The sequence below is a fragment of the Mauremys mutica genome, chromosome 15, assembly GCF_020497125.1.
Source record: "Mauremys mutica isolate MM-2020 ecotype Southern chromosome 15, ASM2049712v1, whole genome shotgun sequence".
Classification (NCBI taxonomy): domain Eukaryota; kingdom Metazoa; phylum Chordata; order Testudines; family Geoemydidae; genus Mauremys; species Mauremys mutica.
The window spans coordinates 21,482,446-21,509,789 of record NC_059086.1 but is presented as its reverse complement, the minus strand read 5'-3'; the positions used below and the strand labels follow the sequence as shown (position 1 = coordinate 21,509,789).

The window sequence follows — 27,344 nt, the reverse complement described above, 5'->3', positions numbered from 1 at the left end:
AGAAATGCCAATATATCGAGCTTTCCGGTTGGTGAAGAGCTGGAAAAAACAGCTTTTACTGTATTTTGGATTACAAATATTTGCACTGTAAAAATGGTAGAAGAAACAGTATTTTGCAATTCACCTCATACAAGTACTGCAGTGCCAGCTCTTTATTGTGAAAGTGCAATTTACAAATATAGAATTTTTTTTGTTACATAATTGCACTCAAACAAAACAACAACCAATGGAAAACTTAGAGCCTACACATCCTCTCAGTCTTACTTCTTGTTCAGTCAATCGCTCAGACAAACAAGTTTGTTACATTTATGGGAGATAATGCTTCCTGCTTCTTATTTGCAGTGTCACCTGAAAGTGAGAAGAGGCGTTTGCATGGCACTTTTGTAGGTGGCAATGCAAGGTATTTACATGCCAGATATGCTAAACATTTACATGCCCCTATATGCTTCAGCCACCATTTCAGATGACTTACTAACATATTCATGATGCTCGTTAAAAAAGCAAGGTGTTAATGTAATTTGTCACTGAAATTCTTAGGGGAGAATTGTGTATCTCCTGCTATGTATTTTACCTGCATTCTGCCATATCTTTCATGTTACAGTAGTCTCGGATGATGACTCAGCAAATGTTGCTCATTTTAAGAACACCTTCACTGCAGATTTCACAAAACGCAAAGAAGGTACCTGTGACGCTCTGTACCTCGGGGGAGAACCCCCATGTTCATCCTTATAAAAGGATTGTGTGGTATCCAATGCAAAGTTTGTCATGTTGGGTGTCTTTGGAAGGCTCATGATGCACCAAGGATTGTTGTTACAGTGATGTTATAGTAATTGTTGTTGCAGTAATGTTACAGTAATGTTATAGGTTATAATTTCATGTATATAGTTATGGGGCTGAAAATGTGTTCTCATGGCTTAAAATAAGCCCAGGCAAAAACTCTCTAAGAGCAGAGGGGCAGTTCACACCTCATCAAGGCATGCATGGGACAAACCCAGCCCAGCCTCACAGGAACAAAGGATGCTGGCCTAGGCAGCAACAAAAGGATGTGTTGGACTCTCGAGTGAGTCACCCTCCTTCCTTTGGTCAGTTTGGGACTGCGACGAGGTAATGCTCACCTGACCCTGAAGGGGGGGGGGCAAAGCCAAGAGGGAAGAAAGAACATGATAAAAGAGAGAGATGTTTGTCATCCTCTTCTTCTCTCTTCCACCTACATCTATATACACCACCAGCAGCAAGTGACTGAAGATCCACTTGCCCTGTGCAGGGGTGGGGCCACTCACCAGCCACAGCCAGGCAAAATCTGTTGTGGCAGATCCTATCCCAGGATAAATCTGGGGTCACCTCAAACAGCCGCTGCCAGAGCCAAAATTTCAATCAGCCTTGCTGGGCAAGGGTGAGCCCTTCGGATGCTGGATGGCTGGGGATTTCCACCGGTATCCAACAGCCAGGATGCCCTGCATTCTGCCACACAGCCTGTCTTGTTAACAATTCACAGGTGGGGAAATTAGGACACGTAGTGAGGAATGATGGGCTGAGACCATGGAGTGAGTCTGGCAGAGGCAGGATTTGAATTCAGGTCTCCAGTCCTACACTTGAATGACTAGATTAAATAACCTTAACTTGTCCCTTCCTCACCCCAATTTATGAGATAGCTGCACCCTGCAGCATGCACCCCACACATATGGACAGACTCCACACCCTCTGCCTATATTTGTATTTACCTGTCATGGGGAATCCTGTCATGGAAGCTGAAAGAAAGCAAAGAAATGAGGTAAGTCTCTGTCTCCATGGCTGGTCCCCATGGGGATCTCCAAACATTGGCTGATGTAAGCAGTGGCCTGAGTGAGCTCTCCCCTCACATCTCTTGATGCACTGAGAGAAAAGACTCAGCTGCATGTTGTATTTCAGTGACCTATCTACTGCCTCTCAGAGAGGTGGACTGACCCTCCTGCCCCTCCTGTCGGCATCGGTCGCATCAACACAGAAGTGCTGCAGCTGCAGATCTGCCACCATGTCAATGTAATGTTTCCAGTGCAGAAGAGCCCTAAGGAGCCAGCAAAAGACAAGACCTGGTGATCGACGTCAGAACCAGTGACACTGCACCAGCCCTTCCAAACCAAGCCACCTCCTTTCACACTGCCTGCACCTCTGAAGGATCCCCACACCCTGCTCCCCTCAGGCCTGGCTCCCCCCCAACCTGGAGTTTGACAGCCCCACATGCTGTCTAATGGAGTGCTAAGCTGTAGTATACTGCTCGGCCACTACGTGGCGATGTGTGTAAAATACTGTAATTCCTCACTTAACGTTGTAGTTATGGTCCTGAAAAATGCGATTTTAAGCAAAACAATATTAAGAAAATCCAATTTCCCCATAAGAATTAATGTAAATAGGGGGGAATCAGGTTCCAGGAAAAAAAAATTGCCAGACGAAAGGCATTATATACATTTTAAATAATTTTAAACAAGCAATTTAATACAGGTATTAAACAGGCTGGCAGCCCCCCATCAGCTCTCCTGCCCCCCCAGTGCCTCCCATCTGCCGGTGGCCCCCAGGGATCAGCGCCTTTCCCCTACTCCCCCTGCCTCCTGCCAGTGGCAATCAGCTGTCTTGCGACGCACAGCCTCCCGCCTTCCTCCCTCCCTCTCAGTGGTTTCCCCAGAAATTGAAATGGGGGGGGTGTTCGAATTTACAGGGGGGGTGTCAGAGCCGATGAGATATAAAAAAGAGATATGAATAAAGTAAAATGTTTTGTTACGATAATATAATTTAACATAAGGATAATACAAGTTCTACCAAAACATATAACAGGTCTAGATTTCTAACAACATATAATTTAAAAAAAAATTATTTAATCTAAATTGACTTTTGAAAAGTAAGCCATCATGGGATAAGGGGAAAGTCCTCTCATGGATCTGGTTAAAAGGTGGGAAACAAAGGGTAGGAATAAATTATCAGTTTTTCAGAATGGAGAGAAATAAATAGTGGTATCCCTGAGTGGGTGGTACTGGGACCAGTACTGTTCAACATACTCATATATGATCTAGAAAAATGAGTAAACAGTGAGGTGGCAAAATTTGCAGATGATATAAAACTATTCAAGATAGTTAAGGACGGAAGAATCCCATTCACTGTTACAGACTAGGGACGGAATGGCTAGGAAGCAGTTCTGTAGAAAAGTACCTAGGAGTTCCAGTGGACAAGAAGCTGGATATGAGTCAACAGTGTGCCCTTGTTGTCAAGAAAGCTAACAGCATTTTGGGCTGTATAATTAGGGGCATTGCCAGCAGATCGAGGGACGTGGTCATTCCCCTCCATTCGACATTGGTGAGGCCTCATCTGGAGTACTGTTTCCAGTTTTGGGCCCCACACTACAAGAAGGATGTGGAAAAATTGGAAGGAGTCCAGCGAAGGGCAACACAAATGATTCGGGGGCTGGAGCACATGACTTATGAGGAGAGGCTGAGGGAACTGGTATTGTTTAGTCTGCAGAAGAGAAGAATGAGGCGGGATTTGATAGCTGCTTTCAACTACCTGAAAGGGGGTTCCAAAGAGGATGGATCTAGACTGTTCTCAGTGGTACCAGATGACAAAACAAGGAGTATTGGTCTCAAGTTGCAGTGCAGGAGGTTTAGGTTGGATATTAGGAAAAACTTTTTCACTAGGAGGGTGGTGAAGCACTGGAACGGGTTAACTAGGGCGGTGGTGGAATCTCCTTCCTTAGAGGTTTTTAAGGTCAGGCTTGACAAAGCCCTGGCTGGGATGATTTCGCTGGGGATTGCTCCTGCTTTGAGCAGGGCGTTGGACTAGATGACCTCCTGAGAACCCTTCCAACCCTGACATTCTATGATTCTAAGTCCCAGGCAGACTGCAAAAATTTACAAAGGGATCTCACAAAACTGGGTGACAGGGCAACAAAATGGCAGATGAAATTCAATGTTGATAAATGCAAAGTAATGCACATTGGAAAACAATCTCAACTATACATACTGTGACAGACCCAGGCCAGTGGGGTACAGGAATCTGGTAATAATTGGAGATATACCAATCTCCTAGAACTGGAAGTGGCCCCCTCAAGGACTGAACTCACAACCCTGGGTTTTACAGGAGTCTGGTACAGGGCAAATATACTGGTCACTGGATGAGTAGTTTTCCGTTCCCTAAGTGACCAGAGCAGGGGCTGCACTAGAGTAATCAGGAACCTGCTAGAACCAATTAAGGCAGCCAGCCTGATTAGAACACCTGCAGCCAATCAAGGCAGGCTAATCAGGGCACCTGGGTTTAAAAAGGAGCTCACTCCAATCAGGCGGGGAGGAGCCAGAGGAGAGGAAGTGTGTGGGAGGAGCTGGGAGCAAGAGGCACAAGGAGTTGAGAGTGAGAGGGTGTGCTGCTGGAGGACTGAGGAGTACAAGCATTATCAGACACCAGTAGGAAGGTCCTGTGGTGAGGATAAAGAAGGTGTTTGGAGGAGGCCAAGGGAAGTAGCCCAGGGAGTTGTAGCTGTCATGCAGCTGGTACAGGAGGCACTACAGACAGCTGCAATCCACAGGGCCCTGGGCTGGAACCCGGAGTAGAGGGCGATCCCGGGTTCCCCCCAAACCTCCCAATGCCTGATCAGACACAAGAGAAGTTGACCCAGACTGTGGGGAAGATCACTGAGGTGAGCAAATCTGCCAAATAAGCACAGGACCCACCAAGATAGAGGAGGAACTTTGTCACAATACAAAATGATGGAGTCTGAATTAGCTATTAAACACTCAAGAAAGATCTTGGAATCATTGTGGATAGTTTTCTAAAAACATCCACTCAACGTGCAGTGGCAGTCAAAAAAGCAAAGGGAATGTTGGGAATCATTAAGAAAGGGATAGATAATAAGACAGAAAATATCATATTGCCTGTATATAAATCCATGGTACGTGCACACCTTGAATACAGTGTGCACATCTGGTCACCCCATCCCCAAGAAAATATAGTGGAATTGGAAAAGGTACAGAGATGGGCAACTAAAATTATTAGGGGTATGAAACAGGAGGAGAGATTAAAATGACTGAGAATTTTCAGCTTAGAACAGAGATGACTAAGGGGGCATATGATAGACGTCTATAAAATCTTGACTGGTGTAAAGAAAGTGAATAAGGAAATGTTATTTAATCCTTCACATAACACAAGAACTAGCAGTCACCCAATGAAATTAATAGGCAGCAGGTTTAAAAAAAACAAGTGGAAGTACTCTTCACACAACATACAGTCAACCCATGGAACTTTTTGCCAGGGGATGCTGTAAAGACCAAAACTATAATAGGATTTTAAAAAGAACTAGATAAATTCCTGGAGAATAGGTCCATCAGTGGCTATTAGCCAGGATGGGGAGGGATATAACACCATGCTCTGAGTGTCCCTCTCCAAACCCCTAATCATTTTAGTTGCCCTTTCCTGAACCTTTTCTAATGCCAGTATATCTTTTTTAAGGTGAGGAGACCACATCTGTAAGCAGTATTCGAGATGTGGGCGTACCATGGATTTATATAAAGGCAATAATATATTCTAAGTCTTATTCTCTATCCCATTTTTAATTATTCCTAACATCCTGTTTGCTTTTTTGACCTCCTCTGCACACTGCGTGGCCATCTTCAGAGAACTATCCATGATAACGTCAAAATCATTTTCCTGACACGCTGTAGCTAAATTAGCCCCCATCATATTGTTTGTATAGTTGGGGTTATTTTTTCCAATGTGCATTACTTTACATTTATCCACATTCAATTTCATTTGCCATTTTGTTGCCCAATCATTTAGTTTTGTGAGATCTTTTTGAAGTTCTTCACAATCTGCTTTGGTCTTAACTATGTTGAGCAGTTTCGTGTCATCTGCAAACTTTGCCACTTCACTGTTTACCCCTTTCTCCAGATCATTTATGAATAAATTGAATAGGACTGGTCCTCAGACTGACCCTTTGGCACCACCACTAGCAGTGGCGGCTCTAGGATTTCCGCTGCCCCAAGCAGGGCGGCACGCTGCGGGGGGGCACTCTGACGGTCACCAGTCCGGCGGCTCCGGTGGACCTCCGACAGACATGCCTGCAGAGGGTCCACTGGTCCCGCGCCTCCGGTGGACCTCCCGCAGGCATACCTGCGGATGCTCCACCAAAGCCTCGGAACCAGCGGACCCTCCGCAGGCACATCTGCGGGAGGTCCACCGGAGCCGCGGGACCAGCGGACCCTCTCCAGGCATGCCTGCGGGAGGTCCACCGGCGCTGCCTGCTTCCCTCCCGCGGGACGCCGCCCTAAGCGCGTGCTTGGCGTGCTGGGGTCTGGAGCAGGCCCTGACCACTAGTGACCCCTCTCCATTCTGAGAATTTACCATTAATTCCTATCTTTTGTTTCCTGTCTTTTATCCAGTTCTCAGTCCATAAAAGGACCTTCCCTTTTATCCCATGACAACTTAATTTACATAACAGCCTTTGGTGAGGGACCTTGTCAAAGGCTTTCTGGAAATCCAAGTACACTGCATCCACTGGATCCCCATTGTCCACATGTTTGTTGACCCCTTCAAAGAACTCTAATAGATTAGTAAGATACGATTTCCCTTTACAGAAATCATGTTGACTATTGCTCAACAGTTTATGTTTTTCTATGTGTCTGACAATTTTATTCTTAATTATTGTTTCAACTAATTTGCCTGGTACCGACGTTAAACCTACCAGTCTGTAATTGCCGGGATCACCTCTAGAGCCCTTTTTAAATATTGATGTTACATTAGCTAACTTCCAGTCATTGGGTACAGAAGCTGATTTAAAGGACAGGTTACAAACCTTAGTTAATAGTTCTGCAACTTCACATTTCAGTTCTTTCAGAATTCTTGGGTGAATGCCATCTGGTCCCGGTGACTTGTTATTGTTGAGTTTATCAATTAATTCCAAAACCTCCTATAGTGACACTTCGATCTGTGACAGTTCCTCAGATTTGTCACCTATAAAGCCGGCTCAGGTTTGGGAATCTCCCTAACATCCTCAGCTGTGAAGTCTGAAGCAAAGAATCCATTTAGTTTCTCCGCAATGACTTTATCGTCTTGAAGTGCTCCTTTTGTATCTCGATCATCCAGGGGCCCCACTGGTTGTTTAGCAGGCTTCCTGCTTCTGATTTACTTAAAAACCATTTTGTTATTGCCTTTGAAGTTTTTGGCTAGCTGTTCTTCAAACTGCTCTTTGGCTTTTCTTATTACACTCTTGCACTTACTTTGGCAGTGTTTATGCTCCTTTCTATTTGCCTCGCTAGGATTTGACTTCCAATTTTTAAAGGAAATCTTTTTATCTCTCACTGCTTTTTTTACAGGGTTGTTAAGCCACGGTGGCTCCTTTTTAGTTCTTTTACTGTGTTTCTTAATTTGGGGTATACATTGAAGTTGGGCCTCTATTATGGTGTCTTTAAAAAGCGCCCATGCAGCTTGCAGGGGTTTCACTTTAGTCACTGTACCTTTTAACTTTTGTTTAACTAACCCCCTCATTTTTGCATACTTCCCCCTTATGAAATTAAATGCCACAGTGCCATCTCAACTGCTGTTGAGATGTTCTTCCCACCACAGGGATGTTGAATGCTATTGTATTATGGTCACTATTTCCAAGCGGTCCTGTTATAGTTACCTCTTGGACCAGCTCCTGAGCTCCATTCAGGATTAAATCTAGTGTTGCCTCATTTCATCATCACTATCACTGTCCTGGTCAGATGGTCGATAATAGATCCCTAATGTTACACCCCATGCCAGAAGCTATGCAGTTATTATTTGTAAATCATTCTACATTTGTAAGTTCAACTTACCCCAAGGATGCTGTGTTTGCTCCTCCGTCACCTGGAGAACTCCCTTGTGAAACTCCTCATTAGCAGCTCCTTTTCGCAAAAAAAAACAAAACACCAAGCTCAAATGCTGAGTTCGTGGAGTATGTACATAAGCTATACTAAAGACTAACCCACAGTAACCGTCTCCAGTTTGTGAGGGACCCTATGGAGCCAGTCTCTAGGAAACAGATAGAATATAGTATTGTCATTTTTTTTATGGAAGGGGCCCCCGAAATTGCTTTGCCCCAGGCCCCCTGAATCCCCTGGGCGGCCCTGCCTGCGCCAACCGAACTATAAACCGGTATTTCAATGGAGATCAGAAATGCCAATATATAGAGCTTTCCGGTTGGTGAAGTGCTGGAAAATACAGCTTTTATTATATTTTGGATTACAAATATTTGCACTGTAAAAATGGTAAAAGAAATAGTATTTTGCAATTCACCTCATACAAGTACTGCAGTGCAACCTCTTTATTGTGAAAATGCAATTTACAAATGTAGATTGCACTCAAAAAAAAAAAACCAATGGAAAACTTAGAGCCTACACATCCTCTCAGTCTTACTTCTTGTTCAGCCAATCACTCAGACAAACAAGGTTGTTACATTTATGGGAGATAATGCTGCCTACTTCTTATTTGCAGTGTCACCCGAAAGTGAGAAGAGGCGTTTGCATGGCACTTTTGTAGGTGGCATTGCAAGGTATTTACGTGCCAGATATGCTAAACATTCCCATGCTCCTTCATGCTTTGGCCACCATTCCAGACGACATACTAACATATTCATGATGCTCGTTAAAAAAGCAAGGTGTTAATATAATTTGTCACTGAAATTCTTAGGGGAGAATTGTTTATCTCCTGCTACGTATTTTACCTGCATTGTGCCATATCTTTCATGTTACAGTTGTCTCGGATGATGACTCAGCAAATGTTGCTCATTTTAAGAACACCTTCACTGCAGATTTCACAAAACGCAAAGAAGGTACCTGTGACGCTCTGTACCTCCGGGGAGCACCCCCATGTTCATCCTTATAAAAGGACTGTGTGGTATCCAGTGCAAAGTTTGTCATGTTGAGTGTCTTTGGAAGGCTAATGATGCACCGAGGATTGTTGTTATAATGATGTTATAGTAATTGTTGTTACAGTAATGTTATAGGTTATAATTTCATGTATATAGTTATGAGGCTGAAAATGTATCCTCATGGCTTAAAATAAGCCCAGGCAAAAACTCTCTAAGAGCAGAGGGGCAGTTCACACCTCATCAAGGCATGCATGGGACAAACCCAGCCCAGCCTTACAGGAACAAAGGACACTGGCCTAGGCAGCAACAAAAGGATGGGTTGGACTCTCGAGTGAGTCACCCTCCTTTCTTTGGTTAGTTTGGGACTGCGACGAGGTAATGCTCACCTGACTCTGAAGGTGGGGGGCAAAGCCAAGAGGGAAGAAAACATGATAAAAGAGAGAGATGTTTGCCATCCTCTTCTTCTCTCTTCCAGCTACATCTACAGACACCACCACCAGCAAGCGACTGAAGCGCTGATCAAAGGGGAGAGCCTGGCTGAAGAGCAACCAGCCAGCCTGTGGTGAGAAGCATCTAAGTTTGTAAGGGCACTGAAAGTGTTAAGATCAGCTTAGAATGGGTTTTTCTTTTATTTCATTTCACCAAATCTGACTTGTTTTGCTTTGACTTATAATCACTTAAAATAAATTGTATTCTATTATTGTGTAAAGGGACGATTGCTTGTGCAATTAATCTTGAACAATTTTTATCTCACAATTAATCACAATTTTTTTTAATAACTTGTCAGCCCTACTCCCCACCACTACCATGCAGCCACCTGTGGGGTGGAACAGAGTAGACGAGAGACGGAGCACAGAAACTCATGGGCTGTGTAATAGAAAAATTAATAATAATTGGAGATATACCAATCTCCTAGAACTGAAAGGTCATTGAGTGCAGCCCCTGCCTTCACTAGCAGGACCAATTTTTGCCCCAGATCCCTAAGTGGCCCCTTCAAGGATTGAATTCACAACCCTGGGTTTAACAGGCTAATGTTCAAACCACTGAGCTATCCCTCCCCCCAAAGGGGAAAGGAGTGTAGAAGAGGAAGTGAGGAAGAACCTGTCTCTAGTCACAGTAGTTGGGCATATTACAGGTTCAGGGGTAATTAGCTGAGATGTAGATCACCCGGAGTGACCGGGAAAAAAACCCCACACTTCATAAAGGGATCCCTGAGTGGCTGCGGGATCCATTCAACACCAAATCCCACAAATGGGATCTCCGGTTACCCAGCACCCCATTGTGCTGTAGTGGGGCAGAGGGATCAGAGCGATCAGCGATAGGAAGGGTCTCTCACGTACTGCTCCCTGCAGCACAGATCCTAAGTACTGTGCTGGAGACAGGCTGTATTCACTGTCTGGGCCCAGTCGGGACATGAGAATTTACAAAGACAAAGGACCCTCAGCACAAGTCTCTGAAGAGAGACCTCCTCTGGGAAGAGACAATGGTCTGTACCTACAAAGAAAGAGGAGAGGGGACAAGAGCTCTCTTTCACCCAGGACGCGGCTGATTTTTCAAGAGGAAAGGGAAGTTTTCCTTTGTCTCAGAGTCCATTAAAGTTCTGTGCCGGAGTGAAAAAGATCAAGGAATCACCCGGGGTAGTGAGTATTAGAGAAGAAATAAATAGGTTTATGTTTATTTTTGTGTGTGACTTGTCTTGTGCATTAGAGGGATAATCAAATTGGGATTTCTTTTGTGTAACTAAGGTTTTGCCCAGGGGAACATTGTCTGTGTTTTGAATCCGTTGTCTGTGAGAGACGCTTGTATGCTCTCTCCCAGAGGTTTTCTTTTCACCTTTCTTTCCTTAATTAAAAGTCTTCTTTTTAAGAACCTGATTGATTTTTACCTTGTTTTAAGATCCAAGGGGTTTGGATTGGTGTTCACCAGGAAATTGGTGGAGAAGACTCTCAAGCTTACCCAGGGAAGGGTTACAGTACTTGGGAGGGAGAGATTTTGGAGGGGTGGTGGGGGAGACAGAGTTTCCCAAATGACTCATAAACAGCTGTTTTAAACTATTTGGGTGGTGGCAGCAACCAGATCTAAGCTGGTAATTAAGCTTAGGGGTTCTCATGCAGGTCCCCACATCTGTATCCTAAAGTTCAGAGTGCGGGTGAAACCTATGACAGACCCCTACTGACACACCCCTACCTGCAGCACAGGCCCCCTTTGGGGCCAGCACTGACATCAAGAGGAGAGCGTGAGCATCCCCTACTGAGCCCCCACACTGCTCCCTGCAGCACAGACCCAAAGAGCAACACAGGGTAATTAGGGTCAGCAGAGACGGAGAGGAGACGGCTCTCTACTGGAACCCCCATATTGTTCCCTGAAGCACAGGCCTCAAGCACCGTGCTTGGGTCATTACCGGCTGTGAGAGGACAACGCCCCATAATGTGCTTCCCAGCCTGCTCCCTGAAACAGGCAGAGTGGTAGATGAAGGTTACCTGAGCACACAACACCGGCATCTTCTCCGTGGTTACAGTTATTTATTCCCCAAGGCTGAGCCCTGCAACTGGAGAGGGCAACTTCTGTCCCTGCACAGTTGACGTCATCCAGCCAGATACGGTCTGATCCTAGCCCAAATCGAGCCCCTCCTGGGGCTGATAACGCCGTCCCACAGCCCAGCTGCCTGCACACGACTCCAGCATCAGTTATGTCCCAGTCATCATCACACACGGTTCCCCACACCTGGTTGTACAGCACCTCGACTCTCCCAGCGCAGCGACTCGAACCATTCACCAGTCGGAGAGGAGCCACTTCAAAGATACCTGAGGCCTGGTCTACACTAGGACTTTAAATCGAATTTAGCAGCGTTAATTCGAATTAACCGCTCAACCGTCCACACCAGAAAGCCGTTTAATTTAACCTAGAGGGCTCTTTAGTTCGAATTCGGTACTCCACCCCGACGAGGGGAGTAGCACTAAATTCGACATGGCTATCTCGAATTAGGCTATGTGTGGATGCAAATCGAACTTAGTAGCTCCAGGAGCTATCCCACAGTGCACCACTCTGTTGACGCTCTGGACAGCAGTCCAAGCTTGGATTCTCTGACCAGCCACACAGGAAACGACCCGGGAACATTTGAATTCCTTTTCCTGTCTGGGCACTTTGAATCTGATGTCCTGGTTGGACATCGGGGCGAGCTCAGCAGCACCTGCAACGATGCAGAGCTCTCCAGCAGAGGAGTCCATGCAATCCCAGAATAGAAAGAGGTCCCCAGCATGGACAGACCGGGAAGTCCTGGATCTGATCGCTGTGTGGGGCGATGAGTCTGTGCTTTCGGAGCTGCGCTCCAACAAACGGAATGCAAAGACCTACGAGAAGGTCTCCAAAGCCATGGCACTCAGAGGATACAGCTGGGATACAACGCAGTGCCGCGTGAAAATCAAGGACCTGAGACAAGGCTACCAAAAAGTCAGAGCGGCAAACGGACGCTCTGGAGCCCAGCCCCAGACATGCCGCTTCTACGAGGCACTGCATGCCATTCTAGGTGGGTCTGCCACCACTGCCCCACCAGTGACCGTGGACTCTGAGTATGGGATAGTGTCGACGGGCAGTTCCTCGGCGATGTTCGCCGATGGGGAAGATGAGGAAGGGTTTGTGGAGGACGACGCAGGCGACAGCGCTTACAATACCGCTTTCCCCGACAGCCAGGATCTCTTCATCACCCTCACAGAGATCCCCTACCAACCCTCCCCGGCTGTTAACCCGGACTCAGAATCAGGGGAAGGATCAGTCGGTAAGTGCTATAAACATGGAAACATTTATTTTTTAAAAAACAGGAATAAAAATATATAAAAACTATATAAAAACTTTTCCATATAAAACTATATAAAAAGAAGGTCCACACATATAGGGATGGAACAGAAATCCTCCTGGGACACTTCCACGAAGCTCTCGTACAGGAGCTCGAAAAGCCTCCGCAGGAGGTTCCTGGGGAGAGGTGCCTTATTTGGTGCTCCGTGGAAGCACACTCTTCCGCGCCAGGCCATCCTAATGTACAGCGGAATCATTGCCTCCACCAGCATGGCAGCATACGGTCCTGGTCTGTGCAGGGATTCTAGCAGCATCCTCTCTCTCTCTCTCCGAGTGACCCGCCTCAGGGTAATCTCGTTTGGCGAATGCTGCATCTAATTAGGGCAATTAGTGTACTGTTACTATTGTGAATGCTTGACTTTTACTTTGCATAGCAATGACCTTCGTTTACCAGCCACGTGTTGGAGGCCGCAGAGGAAAAGTATACAGTGATCTTTCCCGGGCACAGCCGCGAGGGGCTGGAACAGGGTCAGACTTTATGCTTTCCAGATTGCCTTCAGCGGGAGGGCACAGCTATCCATTAACTGTTAAGCAGCCTATAGTGTAGTGCTTACCAGGCCTGGCTGCTACACGGATTCAGCTATACCGCCCCGCTTGTCCGATCTCCTGTGCAAGACCGCAGCCAATGAAAGCGTATTCCGAAATCTCGAACTTGTCCTGAGAGCTCGTGAGACTAGGTGCCCTGTATGGTCTTGTTCACAGAAACTGAGTAGACTGTGTTCAGTGTTCGCAAACATGTATCTTTTCAAGGAAATCACTTCCTTTTTCCCATCACACAGCTGCGGCTCTTTCACGAACTGCCCCGGCATCCCCCTCACAGAGGCTGGCGCAGATTAGGTGGCGAAAGAAAAAGACTAGGGACGACATGTTCTCGGAACTGATGGCTTGCTCCAGAGCCGAGGCGGCCGAGCAGAGACAGTGGAGGGAGACCCTATGTCAGCACCAGCGCTCACACAGCGGACGGGAGGACAGGTGGCGGCAGGAAGACCAGCAGGCGACTCAAACGCTGCTTGGGCTAATGAGGGAGCAAACGGACATGCTACGGTGCCTTGTAGATGTTCTGCAGGACCGCAGGCAGGAGCAGAGAGCCCCCCTGAACTGTATCTGCAACCGCCTTCCCCCGCCACAAAGTCCTGTCTCCCCCTCACCCAAAATCACAAGAAGGAGGGGCGCTAGGGGCCGTGAAAACTGTCACTCCACCCCAGCAGAGCGCTCATGTACCAAACAGCTCTCATTCCCTAAAGTATGAGAAGTGCTTCCCTTCCTGGATCACCCAGTCCCAAATCCAAGTTTCATCCCCCCACTGTGTAGTTGAGTATTAAGAGTAGTTTGTTGTTATTCACTGTTTCCGTCACGTTTTCCTTGTCAGAAGACTTTGTGTGAAGGAGGGGGAGGGGTTTTTTAATTGCATAGGACAGCCTCCATTAACAGGGTACAGACTTGGGGGCAGGATCAACAGCAGGACACACACGGACTGCAGTCACTAGGCACCAGGGTCATTCTGGGAGGTGAATGCTGCCCCGGGTCAGTCTGTGAGGTGTATGCTGCCCCAGGGTCCTAGCGCCTGTCATCCACAAATGGCAAGGCAGGCTGCCCTTACCATGCCCTTCCACCCTAGCCACGAGCCTCTCCGATGCCCTGAGCCCCAGCAAGAGCCCTCATCCACGGACACATACTCACTCTTCCCACACACCACTCACCCCTTCCTACGCCCCAATCCCCAGCCCAGAGCCTGCATCCAAACTCCGTCCCAAAGACGGCACCCCTCACCCCTTCCTACAAACCCACCCCTTCCTGCACACCCACCTGCAACCGTCCTCCCCCCAGAGACCGCTGTAGGAGCAGGAGCCTGTCATTCCTCTAGTGTAGAAGCGGTCTGTACATCAGTGCACACCGTACCCACCACAGTCTGCGTCCATGTTTCAACCCTTGAACAGGAATTCATAATTAAAGAAAACTTTGTTAATAATCAGTGTTCCATTAAATTTATTTTAAAACGTGTGTTGGAAGGGGGGAAACCTGGAGAACGGGGTATGTAACCGCAGATCGAAGTCAACAGTCACTGAAACAGGCTCAGGTTCAGCTTCTCTGTAAATCAACTGGAGAGTCATAGGTTACCCTGCTCTCCGAGGAACCTAGCTTTCAAAGCCTCCCGGATGCACAGCGCTTCCCGCTGGGATCTTCTATCGGCACGGCTGTCTGGCTGAGCGTAATCAGCAGCCAGGCGATTTGCCTCAACCTCCCATCCCGCCATAAAGGTCTCCCCCTTGCTCTCACAGAGATTGTGGAGCACACAGCAAGCGGCAATAACAATGGGGATATTTTTTTCGCTGAGGTTCAAGCGAGTCAGTAAGCTCCGCCATCTCCCCTTGAGACGTCCGAAAGCACACTCCACCACCATTCTGCACTTGCTCAGCTGGTAGTTGAAGAGTTCCTTCTCACTGTCCAAGGCGCCTGTATAGGGCTTCATGAGCCAGGGCATTAGCGGGTAGGCTGGGTCCCCGAGGATCACTGTAGGCATCTGCACATCCCCAACTGTTATTTTGTGGTCCGGGAAGAAAGTACCTGCCTGGAGGAGTTTAAACAGACCAGAGTTCCTGAACACACGCGCGTCATGAACCTTGCCCGGCCACCCGACGTAGATGTTGGTAAAACGTCCCCTATGGTCCACCAGTGCTTGCAGCACCATTGAAAAGTAGCCCTTTCGGTTAATGTACTCGCTGGCCTGGTGGGCCGGTCCCAGGATAGGGATGTGAGTCCCATCTATAGCCCCACCGCAGTTTGGGAATCCCATCGCGGCGAAGTCATCTCTGACGACCTGGACGTTTCCTAGGGTCACTACCTTTGAGAGCAGTTGCTCAACGATTGCGTGGGCTACTTGAATCACAGCAAGCCCTACGGTAGATTTGCCCACGCCAAAGTGGTTCGCTACTGAACGGTAGCTGTCTGGCGTTGCAAGTTTCCAGAGGGCTATGGCCACTCGCTTCTGCACAGTCAGGGCTGCTCGCATCCGGGTGTCCTGGCGCTTCAGGGCAGGGGACAGCAAGTCACAGAGTTCAAGGAAAGTGCCCTTACGCATCCTGAAGTTTCGCAGCCACTGTGATTCATCCCAGACCTGCAGCACTATGCGGTCCCACCAGTCCGTGCTTGTTTCCCGGGCCCAGAATCGCCGTTCCACACCATGAACTTGACCCATTGCCACCATGATCTCCACTGCGCGGCGTACCCTGCTTTGTGAGAGGTCTGCGCCACTCTGTGACTTCCTGTCCTCACCGCGCTGACGGAGCCTCCTCGCCCGATTTCTCAGCAGCTGACTGTGGAAGAGGTGGACGATAAGGTGCGAGGAGTTGACAACGGCCATAAGTGCAGCGATGATCGCAGCGGGCTCCATGCTCGCAGTGCTGTGGCGTCCGAGCTGTAACCGACCAGAGAAGGGCGCGAAAAGATTTCCCGCCGGCGCTTTCAAGGAGAGAGGGCGGGAGTGACGGTTGAATGATGACAGTTACACAAAACCACCCTCGACACATTTTTTCCCCCAGCAGGCATTGGGGGCTCTACCCAGCCTTCCAATGGGCAGCGGGGACTGCGGGAACTGTGGGATAGCTTCCCACAGTGCACCGCTTCCAAAGTCGACGCCGGCCCCGTTACTGTGGACTCAGACAGTCGAATTAGTGTATTTAGTGTGGATACACAAATTCGACTTCATAAGGTCGATTCCACAAATTCGAATTAAGTAGATTTGAAATAGTCTTGTAGTGTAGACGTACCCTGAGTCTGCAAACACCCAAGGGAATAAACACTCAGGGATGGTGCTTGCTCCGTATAGTTTGCTCTGGCTTCCATTCAGTCCCAGTGTGGCAGACAGGCGGGCTCAGCGGGGCTGGGAATGTGACACTGCGGGGTTCCTCTCTGGAGGTCACCACTTCTGATCCAGCCCCAAGCATGGGGGAATGGCTGACTCGTGGGATGGAGAATGGGACAAAGGGTCTTTCTCTCCAGGGGATGCTGGCTCCAGTACAGTCTGTGCGAGGGGGATGAACTGATGCAGTACATTGAGGGAAGGAGACCTGGAGCTTCTCCCCCGGAGGGCACCATTTCCCGTTTCGTCCCAGCTCAGCCCAGTGGCTGGTGGGGGGGGAACAGGCACTTGGGCTTTTACGTCTGGGGCCCTGGGCCCAAGCTGGTAGTGAGTGGAAGTTGCAGCCACTGCAGCTCTCTGATGCCCAAAATGTGAAATGAGCTGCTGGGGTTAATTCCCCTCCATGACAGGACAGGTGCGTGAAAGCCAGGCCAGCCCTCAGTCTGGGCGGCTCCCAGCTGAGGGGCCAATGGGAAAAACTGGTCAGGAGACTGAACTGCCCTTTGCCCCTGCCTGGGCTTCCTCCCCATCTGCGCTCCAATGCCCCTGCCTGACCAGAGCCAACAGCAGCAGCCTCACGGGGCTGTAGTTCTGCTCCCCAAAGCCTCCACTGGCATTGACTCGGCTCCTCTATATTCCCCACACAGACAGGGCCGGCCCTGTGCTGAACTGAGCACCCTCCTGTGGCGACGGCACCTCAGCAGCCCATCCCCTGGTACCCCACCCCCACCTCTCACAGGCCACATCACGGCCCCCAGTGTTAGTACACAGCATCTCCATTTGCCCTGTGCAGGGGTGGGGCCACTCACCAGCCACAGCCAGAGCTGAGATGATACAAGTCTAACAATAACTAAAGACAAAATATCTGTTGGGGCAGATCCTACCCCAGGGTAAATCTGGGGTCACCTCAGAATGACACAGCTCAAACAGCCGCTGCCAGAGCCAAAATTTCAATCAGCCTTACTGGGCAAGGGTGAGCCCTTCGGATGCTGGAGATTTCCACCGGTATCCAACAGCCAGAATGCCCTGCACTCTGTCACACAGCCCGCCTTGATAACAATTCACTGGTGGGGAAACTAGGACACATAGTGAGGAAGCGATGGGCTGAGACCATGGGGTGAGTCTGGTGGAGGCAGGATTGGAACCCAGGTCTCTAGTCCTACACTTGAATGACTAGATTAAATAACCTTAACTTGTCCCTTCCTCACCCCAATTTATGAGATAGCTGCACACTGCAGCATGTACCCCACACATACAGACAGACTCCACACCCTCTGCCTATGTTTGTATTTACCTGTCATGGGGAATCCTGTCATGGAAGCTGAAAGAAAGCAAAGAAATGAGGTAAGTCTCTGTCTCCATGGCTGGTCCCCATGGGGATCTCCAAACATTGGCTGATGTAAGCAGTGGCCTGAGTGAGCTCTCCCCTCACATCTCTTGATGCACTGAGAGAAAAGACTCAGCTGCATATTGTATTTCAGTGACCTATCTACTGCCTCTCAAGGAGGTGGACTGACCCTCCTGCCTCTCCTGTCAGCGTCGGTCACATCTACACAGAAGTGCTACAGCTGCAGAGCTGCCACTGTAATGTTTCCAGTGCAGAAGAGCCCTAAGTAGCCGGCAAAATACAAGTCCTGGTGGGCGACGTCAGAACCAGTGACACTGCACCAGCCCTTCCAAACTGAGCCACCTACTTTCACACTGCCTGAACCTCTGAAGGACCCCTGCTCCCCTCAGGCCTGGCTCCCCCCAACCTGGAGTATGGCAGCACCACATGCTGTGTAATGGAGTGCTAAACTGTATTATACTGCTCAGCCACTAGGTGGTGCTGTGCGTAAAATACAGTAATTCCTCACTTAACGTTGAAGTTATGCTCCTGAAAAATGCGACTTTAAGCAAAACAATGTTAAGCGAATCCAATTTCCCCATAAGAATTAATGTAAATAGGGGGGAACAGGTTCCAGGGGGAAAAAAAATTGCCAGACAAAAGGCATTATATACATTTTAAACAATTTTAAACCAGCAATTTAATACAGGTATTAAACAGGCTGGCAGCGTCCCATCAGCTCCCCTGCCCCACCCCAGCGCCTCACATCCCCCGGCGGCCACCAGGAATCAGCACCTTCCCCGTACTCCCCCTGCCTCCTGCCAGTGGCAAACAGCTGTCGTGTGGTGCACAGCCTCCCCCCTTCCTCCCTCCCAGTGGTTTCCCCAGAAATTGAAATTAGGGAGGCTGTTTGAATTTATGGGGGGGTGTCAGAACCGATGAGATATAAAAAAGAGATATGAATAAAGTAAATGTTTTGTTAGGCTAATGCAAATTTAACATAAGGATAATACAAATTATACCAAAACATATAACAGGTCTAGATTTCTAACATTATATAATTTTTTTTAAATGTATTTAATTTAAATTTACTTTGGAAAAGTAAGCCATCATGGGATAAGGGGAAAGTCCTCTCATGGATCAATATCTGGTTAAAAGGTGGGAAACAAAGGGTAGGAATAAATTATCTGTTTTTCAGAATAGAGAGAGATAAATAGTGGTATCCCTGAGGGGTTGGTACTGGGACCAGTACTGTTCAACATATTCATAAATGATCTAGAAAAATAAGTAAACAGTGAGGTAGCACAGCTCAAACAGCCACTGCGAGAGCCAAAATTTCAATCAGCCTTACTGGGCAAGGGTGACCACTTCAGATGCTGGATGGCTGGGAATTTACACCGGTATTCAACAGCCAGAATGCCCTGCACTCTGCCACACAGCCCGCCTTGTTAACAAATCACTGGTGGGGAAACTAGGACGTGTAGTGAGGTAGTGATGGGCTGAGACCATGGGGTGAGTCTGGTGGAGGCAGGACTTGAACCAAGGTCTCCAGTCCTACACTTGAATGACTAGATTAAATAACCTTAACTCATCTCTTCCTCACCCCAATTAATGAGATAGCTGCACCCCGCAGCATGCACCCCACACATATGGACAGACTCCATACCTTCTGCCTATGTTTGTATTTACCTGTCATGGAGAATCCTGTCATGGAAGCTGGAAGAAAGCAAAGAAATGAGGTAAGTCTCTGTCTCCATGGCTGGTCACTATGGGGATCTCCAAACATTGGCTGATGTAAGCCGTGGCCTGAGCGAGCTCTCCCCTCACATCTCTTGATGCACTGAGAGAAAAGACTCAGCTGCATGTTGTATTTCAGTGACCTATCTACTGCCTCTCAGAGAGGTGGATTAACACTCCTGCCTCTCCTGTCGGCATCGGTCGCATCTACACAGAAGTGCTGTAGCTGCAGAGCTGCCATCGTGCCACTGTAATGTTTCCAGTGCAGAAGAGCCCTAAGTAGCCGGCAAAAGACAAGACCTGGTGAGCGACGTCAGAACCAGTGACACTGCACCAGCCCTTCCAAACCAAGCCACTTCCTTTCACACTGCCTGCACCTCTGAAGGACCCCCACACCCTGCTCCCCTCAGGCCTGGCTCCCCCCCAACCTGGAGTTTGACAGCCCCACATGCTGTCTAATGGAATGCTAAGCTGTAGTATACTGCTCAGCCACTAGGTGGCGATGCATGTAAAATACTGTAATTCCTCGCTTAACGTTGTCGTTTGTTCCTGAAAAATGCGACTGTAAGCAAAACGATGTTAAAAAAATCCAATTTCCCCATAAGAATTAATGTAAATAGGGGGGGTTAGGTTCCAGGAAAAAAATTTTGCCAGACAAAAGGCATTATATACATTTTAAACAATTTTAAACAAGCAATTTAATACAGGTATTAAACAGGCTGGCAGCCCCCCATCAGCTCTCCTTCCCCCCCAGTGCCTCCCGCCTGCCGGTGGCCCCCAGGGATCAGCGCCTTTCCCCTACTCCCCCCGCCTCCTGCCCGTGGCAATCAGCTGTCTTGCGGCGCACAGCCTCCCCCGTTCCTCCCTCCCTCTCAGTGGTTTCCCCAGAAATTGAAATTGGGGGGGTATTCGAATTTACAGGGGGGGTGTCAGAGCTGGTGAGATATATAAAAGAGATATGAATAAAGTAAAATGTTTTGTTATGATAATGCAAATTTAACATAAGGATAATACAAATTATACCAAAACATATAACAGGTCTAGATTTCTAACAAAATATAATTTTAAAAAATGTATTTAATTTAAATTGACTTTTGAAAAGTAAGCCATCATGGGATAAAGGGAAAGTCCACTCATGGATCTGGTTAAAAGGTGGGAAACAAAGGGTAGGAATAAATTATCAGTTTTTCAGAATGGAGAGAAATAAATAGTGGGATCCCTGAGGGGTTGGTACTGGAACCAGTACTGTTCAACATACTCATAAATGATCTAGAAAAATGGGTAAACAGTGAGGTGGCAAAATTTGCAGATGATCTAAAACTATTCAAGATAGTTAAGGATGGAAGAATCCCATTCACTGTTACAGACTAGGGATCGAATGGCTAGGAAGCAGTTCTGCAGAAAAGCACCTAGGGGTTCCAGTGGACAAGAAGCTGGATATGAGTCAACAGTGTGCCCTTGTTGTCAAGAAAGCTAACAGCATTTTGGGCCTGTATAATTAGAGGCATTGCCAGCAGATCGAGGGACGTGGTCATTCCCCTCCATTCGACATTGGTGAGGCCTCATCTAGAGTACTGTTTCCAGTTTTGGGCCCCACACTACAAGAAGTATGTGGAAAAATTGGAAAGAGTCCAGCAGAGGGCAACAAAAATGATTAGGGGGCTGGAGAACATGACTTATGGGATTGTTTAGTCTGCAGAAGTGAAGAATGAGGGTGGATTTGATAGCTGCTTTCAACTACCTGAAAGGGGGTTCCAAAGAGGATGGATCTAGACTGTTCTCAGTGGTACCAGATGACAAAACAAGGAGTAATGGTCTCAAGTTGCAATGCAGGAGGTTTAGGTTGGATATTAGGAAAAGCTTTTTCACTAGGAGGGTGGTGAAGCACTGGAATGAGTTACCTAGGGTGGTGGTGGAATCTGCTTCCTTAGAGGTTTTTAAGGTCAGGCTTCACAAAGCCCTGGCTGGGATGATTTCGTTGGGGATTGCTCCTGCTTTGAGCAGGGGGCAGGACTAGATGACCTCCTGAGAACCCTTCCAACCCTGACATTCTATGATTCTAAGTCCCAGGCAGACTGCAAAAATTTACAAAGGGAATTCACAAAACTGAGTAACTGGGCAACAAAATGGCAGATGAAATTCAATGTTGATAAATGCAAAGTAATGCACATTGGAAAACAATCTCAACTATACATACTGTGACAGACCCAGGCCAGTGGGGTACAGGAGTCTGGTCCTATTAGTATCCAGGAAGTGGGCGGGCAAAGCCCTCCCACTGCTAAAGGACCTCCCCCCAGCCTAAGGGGAGGATCCACAGGTCTGGGATACTAACTAAGTACGTGGGACAACCAATGAAAAAAACAGGATCGGGAGTGAGGTCATAGGGCTAAACGAAGGGAACCTGATGGGGACACCGAGCAGAGAACCCCAGACAATGCCCACTGCTCCTCAAAGGCGTCAAGGGAGCCAGTGGACGCCGCACAGAGGAACTCTGCCCGGATGCGTGAACGGACGGAGGAGCGGAAATAGGCCCCACAGTCGCAGGAAATCCCGTCGGCCAACCTCCTCTCCCTGGTTTTATAGATGGCTAGTTTGGCCAGGGCTAAGAGGAGGTTGACAAGGAGATCCTGCGACTTTGTGGGGCCACGGATGGGGAGTGTATAGATAAACAGGTGAGGGGAAAAGTGCAACCAAAAACGCAAGAGGAGATCCAAGAGGAGCCGGAACAGGAGCTGCAACCTGGCGCACTCTAAATAAACGTGCGCCAGGGTCTCCTTCACACCGCAAAAGGGGCAGGTGTTGGGAACAGGGCTAAACCGCGCCAAGTACACGCCCGTGCTCACGTCTCCATGAACGAGCCACCAACTGACATCCCCGGTGGGCCTTGGGACCAGGGCACAATACAAGCTGGCCCACCGGGGATCCTCACTCTCGAGAGGTGGCAGGAGGTCCCGCCATTTCGTATCGGGGCGGGACGCGAGGGTGAGGTAGTGAAGCGTGTGGAGCACGAGCGCGTACAGATGTTTTCTTGGCGCGGTCTGGAACAGAACCGGCTGCAGATCGGGCAGCCGGCTTGCAGTGAAAGGGCGAGGGGAGTGATTGGGTCCACGGGGCAGGGGCCCGATAAAAAGATCCACAGGGCCCAGGGTGGAAGGTGGGCGGGGCGTGCCCTCTCGCAGGACCCGGTCGAGGTAAACCCGAGCAGTGGGCAGTAAAGCGGCCTTCACCTCCTGAAGTACGCGCCGGGGAGTACGAGGTCTGGAGAGCCCCATGCGCTGAGCGAGCGTCAGGGGATCCAGCCAGTCTCCCCGGTCGTAGTCCAGGAGATCTCCAACCCTGGTGACCCCTGCCAAGACCAGCCTCTGGCGCACCGCGGGGGACTCCGCCACCTGCACACAGAACTGGGGGTTGTGTAGCAGGGGCTCCGCGAGGAGATCGACCCCCACGGGGGCCTCCACGGACCTGGTCATCGAAAAGCGCTTCCACGTCCGGAGGAGGTCTTGGTAGAAGACCGGCAGCCCGGAGAGGTATCGCGGAAGACCTCTCGGATGGAGATAAAAGAGCTGCCCGTCGTATCGGAGCCCTCGGAAGCAGCGGAGGAAGGCGTGCGCCAGTGCTCTCCATGCCGGACTACCCGCACCATACAGGAGCCTCTGCAGGGCCTGGAGGCAGAAGACGTGGACCTGAGTGCGCAGGCACTTCAGGCCCTTTCCCGCCTCCGCCAGGGGCAGGTGGAGGACCCCTGCAGAGACCCAGTGCGTTCCTGGCCAGAAGAACTCCAGAACCGCTGTCCGGAGGTTGGCCAGGAAATCCGGGGCCGGGACCAGGGTGTTGAGCCGGTACCAGAGCATGGACAGGACTAGTTGATTCAGCACCAGCACCCTCCCCCGGAGAGAGAGGCATCGGAGTAGTCCTGTCCATTTCCGGAACCGTGCCCTCACCCCGCCCTCTAAACCGTGCCAGTTCTCCGGCGGAGACGGATGCGTGGCAGAAAGGTAAACGCCGAGATAGAGCAGCGGACCCGCGCTCCACCGGATGGCCTGAAGCGCGGGTGGGAGGGAGCTCGCCTGCCACCCGTCCCCGACCACCAGGCCAGAGCTCTTGACCCAGTTGACCCAGGCGGAGGAGGCCGCCGAGTAAACGGCCTGGCAAGCCTCCACCTGCGCCAAGTCGCCCAGGTTCTGGACCACGAGGAGCACATCGTCAGCGTATGCCGACAGGACCAGCCGCAGCTCCGGCTCCCGAAGCACCAACCCCACAAACTGGGGTCCGAAACCAATCGCTCGCAGAGTGCTCAGGAGATACCCGTGGTCCACCCTGTCGAATGCCTTCTCCTGATCCAGGGACAGGAGGGCGAACGACAGACCATCCCTACACCCTAGTTCCAGAAGGTCCCAGACCAGATACAGGTTATCAAAGATCGTGCGGCCCGGGACGGTGTAGGTCTGGTCCGGGTGGACCACGTCCGCCAGCACGGACCCTAGCCACATCGAGATGGCTTTCGCAACGATTTTGTAGTCCGTGCTGAGGAGCGAGACGGGACGCCAATTCCGTAAGTCGCGGAGGTCCCCCCTCTTTGGCAATAAGGCGAGCATGGCTCGCCTGCACGAGAGAGGGAGGACCCCACCCTGCAAAGACTCAGCCCAGACAGTGATTAGGTCTGGGTCGAGGACGTCCCAGAACACGCAGTAGAACTCCACGGTCAGCCCGTCCATGCTCGGAGATCTATTGGTGGGCATGCGACAGAGGGCTTCCGAGAACTCGGCCAGAGTGAGAGGCAGCTCTAGCCGGTCCCGGTCGCCTGCGCTGACCGTCGGGAATCCGTCCCAGAACACTTTGCAAGCATTAGGATCGGTCAGATCCGGGGAGAAAAGAGTCGCATAGAAGGCCCTGGCCCTCCCACACATCTCCGCTGGATCCGTGAGGGGGGTGCCATCCTCTGCCAGGAGGCAGGTGACGTGCTTTTTGGCCCCTCTCCTTTTTCCAGGGCATAGAAGACTCGGGAGCTGCGATCCATCTCCCGAAGGAGGCGGATGCGGGATCGAACAAAGGCACCCCGGGCCTGATGGTCTTCGAGGGCCCAGAACTCCTCCCGCTTCTCCCGGTACGCTCCGCAGAGGGATGGATCCTTGGGGCCGGCAGCCAGACGCCTCTCCAGCTCCAAGACCTCCCGTTCCAACTGCCCTATCGCCGCATCCCTCCGTCGGCTGGCGCCCCAGGTGTAGTCACGGCAGAAGAGCCGGGCGCGCACCTTCCCCAGGTCTCACCACCGCCGCGCCGAGGGAAAGGCGCACCTCTGCCCTCGCCAGGCCAGCCAGAACTCCCGGAAGGACGCCATGAAGCCCGCGTCCTCCAGCAAACTATTATTAAAGTGCCAATAGGCCGGCCCCGGCCTCTCCGCGCAGAGAGAGGCCGTCACGGTGGCAAAGTGGTGATCCGAAAAGGAGACCGGCCGAACGCTGGAGGAGTGGGCTCGTGAAAGGTGGAAAAGTGACAGGTAAATGCGGTCCAGCCGGGAGTGGCGCGACCGATGGGCCTCCACCCGGACGAAGGTGAACGTCGAGACATCGTCCAGGCGGTGGTCGCGCCAGAAGTCCACCAGGGAGTGGCGGTCAACGATCTCCTGGAGGACGTCCGCGGCGGCCGGGCACTGCTCGGTCCCCGAGCGGTCCTGTTCCTCGAGGGTGGTGTTAAAGTCCCTGCCCAGGACCAAGCACTCACGAGGATCCAGGGAGCCGAGGAAGGCGGACACCTGCTGATAAAAACGCAACCTCTCCGGGCCCGATGTCGGGGCGTAGACGTTGATGAGATTAACCACAAGCCCCTCCATGCAGACCCGGAGGTGCAGCAGGCGGCCCGGCACAGCCTCGGCGACCCCCAGCACCTCAGGCCGTAGGTCGGGGGAGAACAGGGTCGCCACTCTGGCCGAGCGAACCGAGAGGTGGCTAAAGTAGACCCTGTCCCCCCACTCCAGCCGCCAGCTAGCTTCAGCGGCCGGACCCGTCTGGGTCTCCTGCAGGAAAACCACAGAGTACCTCACATCCCGAAGGAAAGAGAGCACCTGGCTCCTGCGGAGACCCATCCTACAGCCCCAGGTGTTTAAAGTGGCAAAGATGATTGGCGCCATGAGGAAGGCTGGGGGGGATCCTCACCGGCAGACACGCCCACGGCCTCCGTCAGGCCGCGCAGCAATCCGTGACCAACCCCGTAGGTGAGTAGAGAGTCACAGAAGAGGCAGACCCGCCGGTAGGCCGCGGCGGCCTGCTTCCCGGTCCTCTTACCCTCCCCCATGAGGGCCCTCGCGGCCCGGAGGATAAGATGGAAATCCCCCCACCGCTGGAGTGCAAGTTGGACCTTGTTACGGGAGCCACGGACGTCCTCAAGGAACTCCCGCAGCTCCTCCCTCAGTGCATGGGGGGGCGGGGTAACGGATCGATGACCGTCCCCCAGAGGGGCCCCCGTCACAGCCCCATGGCCCACCGAGGTGGGCAGGCAGGGGGAAGACCCTCGATGTGGCGTCCGATGGGCCAACGCCATGCAGCCCACCCCGCTCCCCGGTTCAACAGGGGGCGGTGGAAGGAGAACAGCAGCCCCTGGTGGGTCAGGGCAGGGAAAAACAACTAAGGCCACTCCCTGGGGGGTTACCCCAGGGGCAGCAATGGCGTCACGGGAGGTGGAGGAGACAAGGACGGGGCCGACATCAGGGATAGGGCAGGAGTCAGGAGTAGGGGTGGGATCAGGAAGAAAATCGGGGAGAGGGGCAGAAGCAGGATCCTGAGCCCCAGTAATCGGGTCGCAGGAAGGTGGCCCCTCTCAATCAGGCTCAGGGATCTGGGGAGTGAGCAGGGGACCCTCAACGATGCCGGGCTCAGCCACCAGGGCAGGTGCGGCAGCCGCGGCATCCGGAGATGGAAGGTCAGCAATGGGGTCCCCATCAGGGAAGGAGGTCGGTTGCCCCATACCCAAGAGGGACACCCCCTGGGATTCGGGTCCGGGCAGCAGGGCACCGGCCGTCGCCCCAATGGGCTCGGCGGCCATCAGCAGGGTGCCACCCGCAGCCAGGCTGATGGAAGACCCCAGGGGACCCTCAGAGGTGGGAGCAGAAGCAGCATCCAGGGGAAGGGAACCTGGGGATAGGGGGACCGAGGTGAGGTCGCTCAGATCAAGGCCCGCTAGCAAAGGGTCGTCCTCCCCCTGCGTGACCGGGGTCAGACCCAGGGCCTCGATCTCCTCGTAGATGGAGGGGAGATCGCCGTCCGCCACCCCGGGGCCCTCCCTGCCAGCACCCGAAGCGACGCCCACCTCAGCGCTCGCAGGGGCTTCGGATGGCAAGGGGGCAAGAGGGGCTCTCTCGGGGGCTTCCACGGGAAGGGACCCCGGAGGAGGGGCAGCGTCACCGTCCGGTGCTGTGACGGTGTCCCCAGCCAGCACCACAAAACGGGCGTCGTCAGGGGGCAAGGCGGAAGGCTCGTCATCGGTGCCCCCCTTCCTGCTCTTCCGGGGGGTCTCCGAATCTGAAGGATGTAACGGGGCCCAAGCCTTCTGCTTGCCCCACTTCCCGTGCACTAAGGACCAGCCCTCCATGGCATCATCCGGGGGCTGGCTGGTCTGGGGGCAAGGGCGATGGGTCAGAGACTCGGGGAAGCAATGGAGGGGCAACAGGAACAAGGGAGGCGTCTCCCGGGGGCGGGCCCCCTCCCATGCCCAGCGTTATCTCCGCCACA

The 27,344-nt window shown here is 51.0% G+C and overlaps 1 protein-coding gene across 1 annotated transcript in view; it reads right to left on the bottom strand.

The window, feature by feature from the left end:
• The window catches only part of LOC123350274 (deleted in malignant brain tumors 1 protein-like), a 156,901-nt gene that overhangs the window by 22,330 nt on the left and 107,227 nt on the right, over positions 1 to 27,344 (bottom strand). Inside the window, 3 exon segments of the mRNA XM_044988767.1 lie at positions 1,722 to 1,748; positions 7,812 to 7,880; positions 11,326 to 11,649. Of these exon segments, the coding sequence (XP_044844702.1) occupies positions 1,722 to 1,748; positions 7,812 to 7,880; positions 11,326 to 11,649 (420 nt within the window).